The sequence below is a fragment of the Odontomachus brunneus genome, unplaced genomic scaffold (assembly GCF_010583005.1).
Source record: "Odontomachus brunneus isolate Ranch 3 - 2012 unplaced genomic scaffold, Obru_v1 Obru_scaffold_084, whole genome shotgun sequence".
NCBI classification, from domain to species: Eukaryota; Metazoa; Arthropoda; class Insecta; order Hymenoptera; family Formicidae; genus Odontomachus; species Odontomachus brunneus.
Genome location: NW_022639534.1, coordinates 1,482,571 through 1,483,534, shown reverse-complemented (window position 1 = coordinate 1,483,534; position 964 = coordinate 1,482,571). Strand labels below are relative to the sequence as shown.

Here is a 964-nt window from a genome sequence, read left to right as displayed (position 1 = left end):
CATTTAAAAAAATTAATGTGACCTTGACCTGACCTTCGCTACGCAACCCAAGGTCAAACTGATGTGATCAGTAAATACATCTTTTTAAACGCCACAACTTTTATCTGAAACATTTTTTTCTAAAATGCTTAGTTTTCGAGATATTTCACCGGTCCGGGACTTTTTGAACACCCTGTATAATAAAATGTCTGTCTGTCTGTCTTGTTCCTTATACACTCCTAAACCTTTGACTGATCTAGATTAAATTTTGCATAGTTATTCTCTAAGACTCTACGGAAAATAAAGACTACATGAAACTTGAACACCCCACTCCCTCTCCCTGATTTCATCCTCCTCACACTTTGTGATAACCAAAGAAATCCGAGTAATTTCAGTTAGTATGAAATATTAATAAAATATCCAATATGATAATCTTAACATTTACTAGACCCAGTTCCAAACAAAGTTCTCTACTACGCGAAATGTATGTATTCATGCATTATAACTGTTAATTATTCCGGCATAGTCGAAATAATCAACATTTATGATATACGAATATGTTGATGTGTTGCGAGAAATAATCGAGAAATTAGTTTGAAAGTAGGCCTAGTAAATGTTAAAGTTATTATGCCGAATTGCGTACATATTTAAAATTACAATAATGTATATTCTATCGTTATGTGCAATTTAAAATTTATATTAAACATATAATAAAAAAACATAATTTCTCGAACTTACGTTTCTGCTGCAACATGTCTCTCTGCTGTAGCCATCGATTCATTAAACGCATTGTACTGCATAATATCAGAATGTGGTATTTTAATATCCTCCTCAATTTTATTATCCATTGGTATCTGCACATATTCATCGATAGATTGCGGACTTTGAACAGCTGGATCTTCCATTTCACTAGAATGAAAAGTTGCAAATTAATACGTGTACTACTACGCGATATATATATATATATATATATATATATATATAT

At 31.4% G+C, this 964-nt stretch overlaps 1 protein-coding gene across 3 annotated transcripts in view; it reads right to left on the bottom strand.

Annotated features, from left to right (window-relative positions):
• LOC116847873 (heat shock factor protein 1-like) overlaps positions 1-964 on the bottom strand; it is a 43,173-nt gene that overhangs the window by 37,571 nt on the left and 4,638 nt on the right. For all 3 annotated transcript variants that reach the window (XM_032823348.1, XM_032823349.1, XM_032823350.1), the window contains exon 6: positions 718-888. In XM_032823348.1, coding sequence (XP_032679239.1) covers positions 718-888 — 171 coding nt within the window. The remainder of the gene's footprint in view (positions 1-717; positions 889-964) is intronic.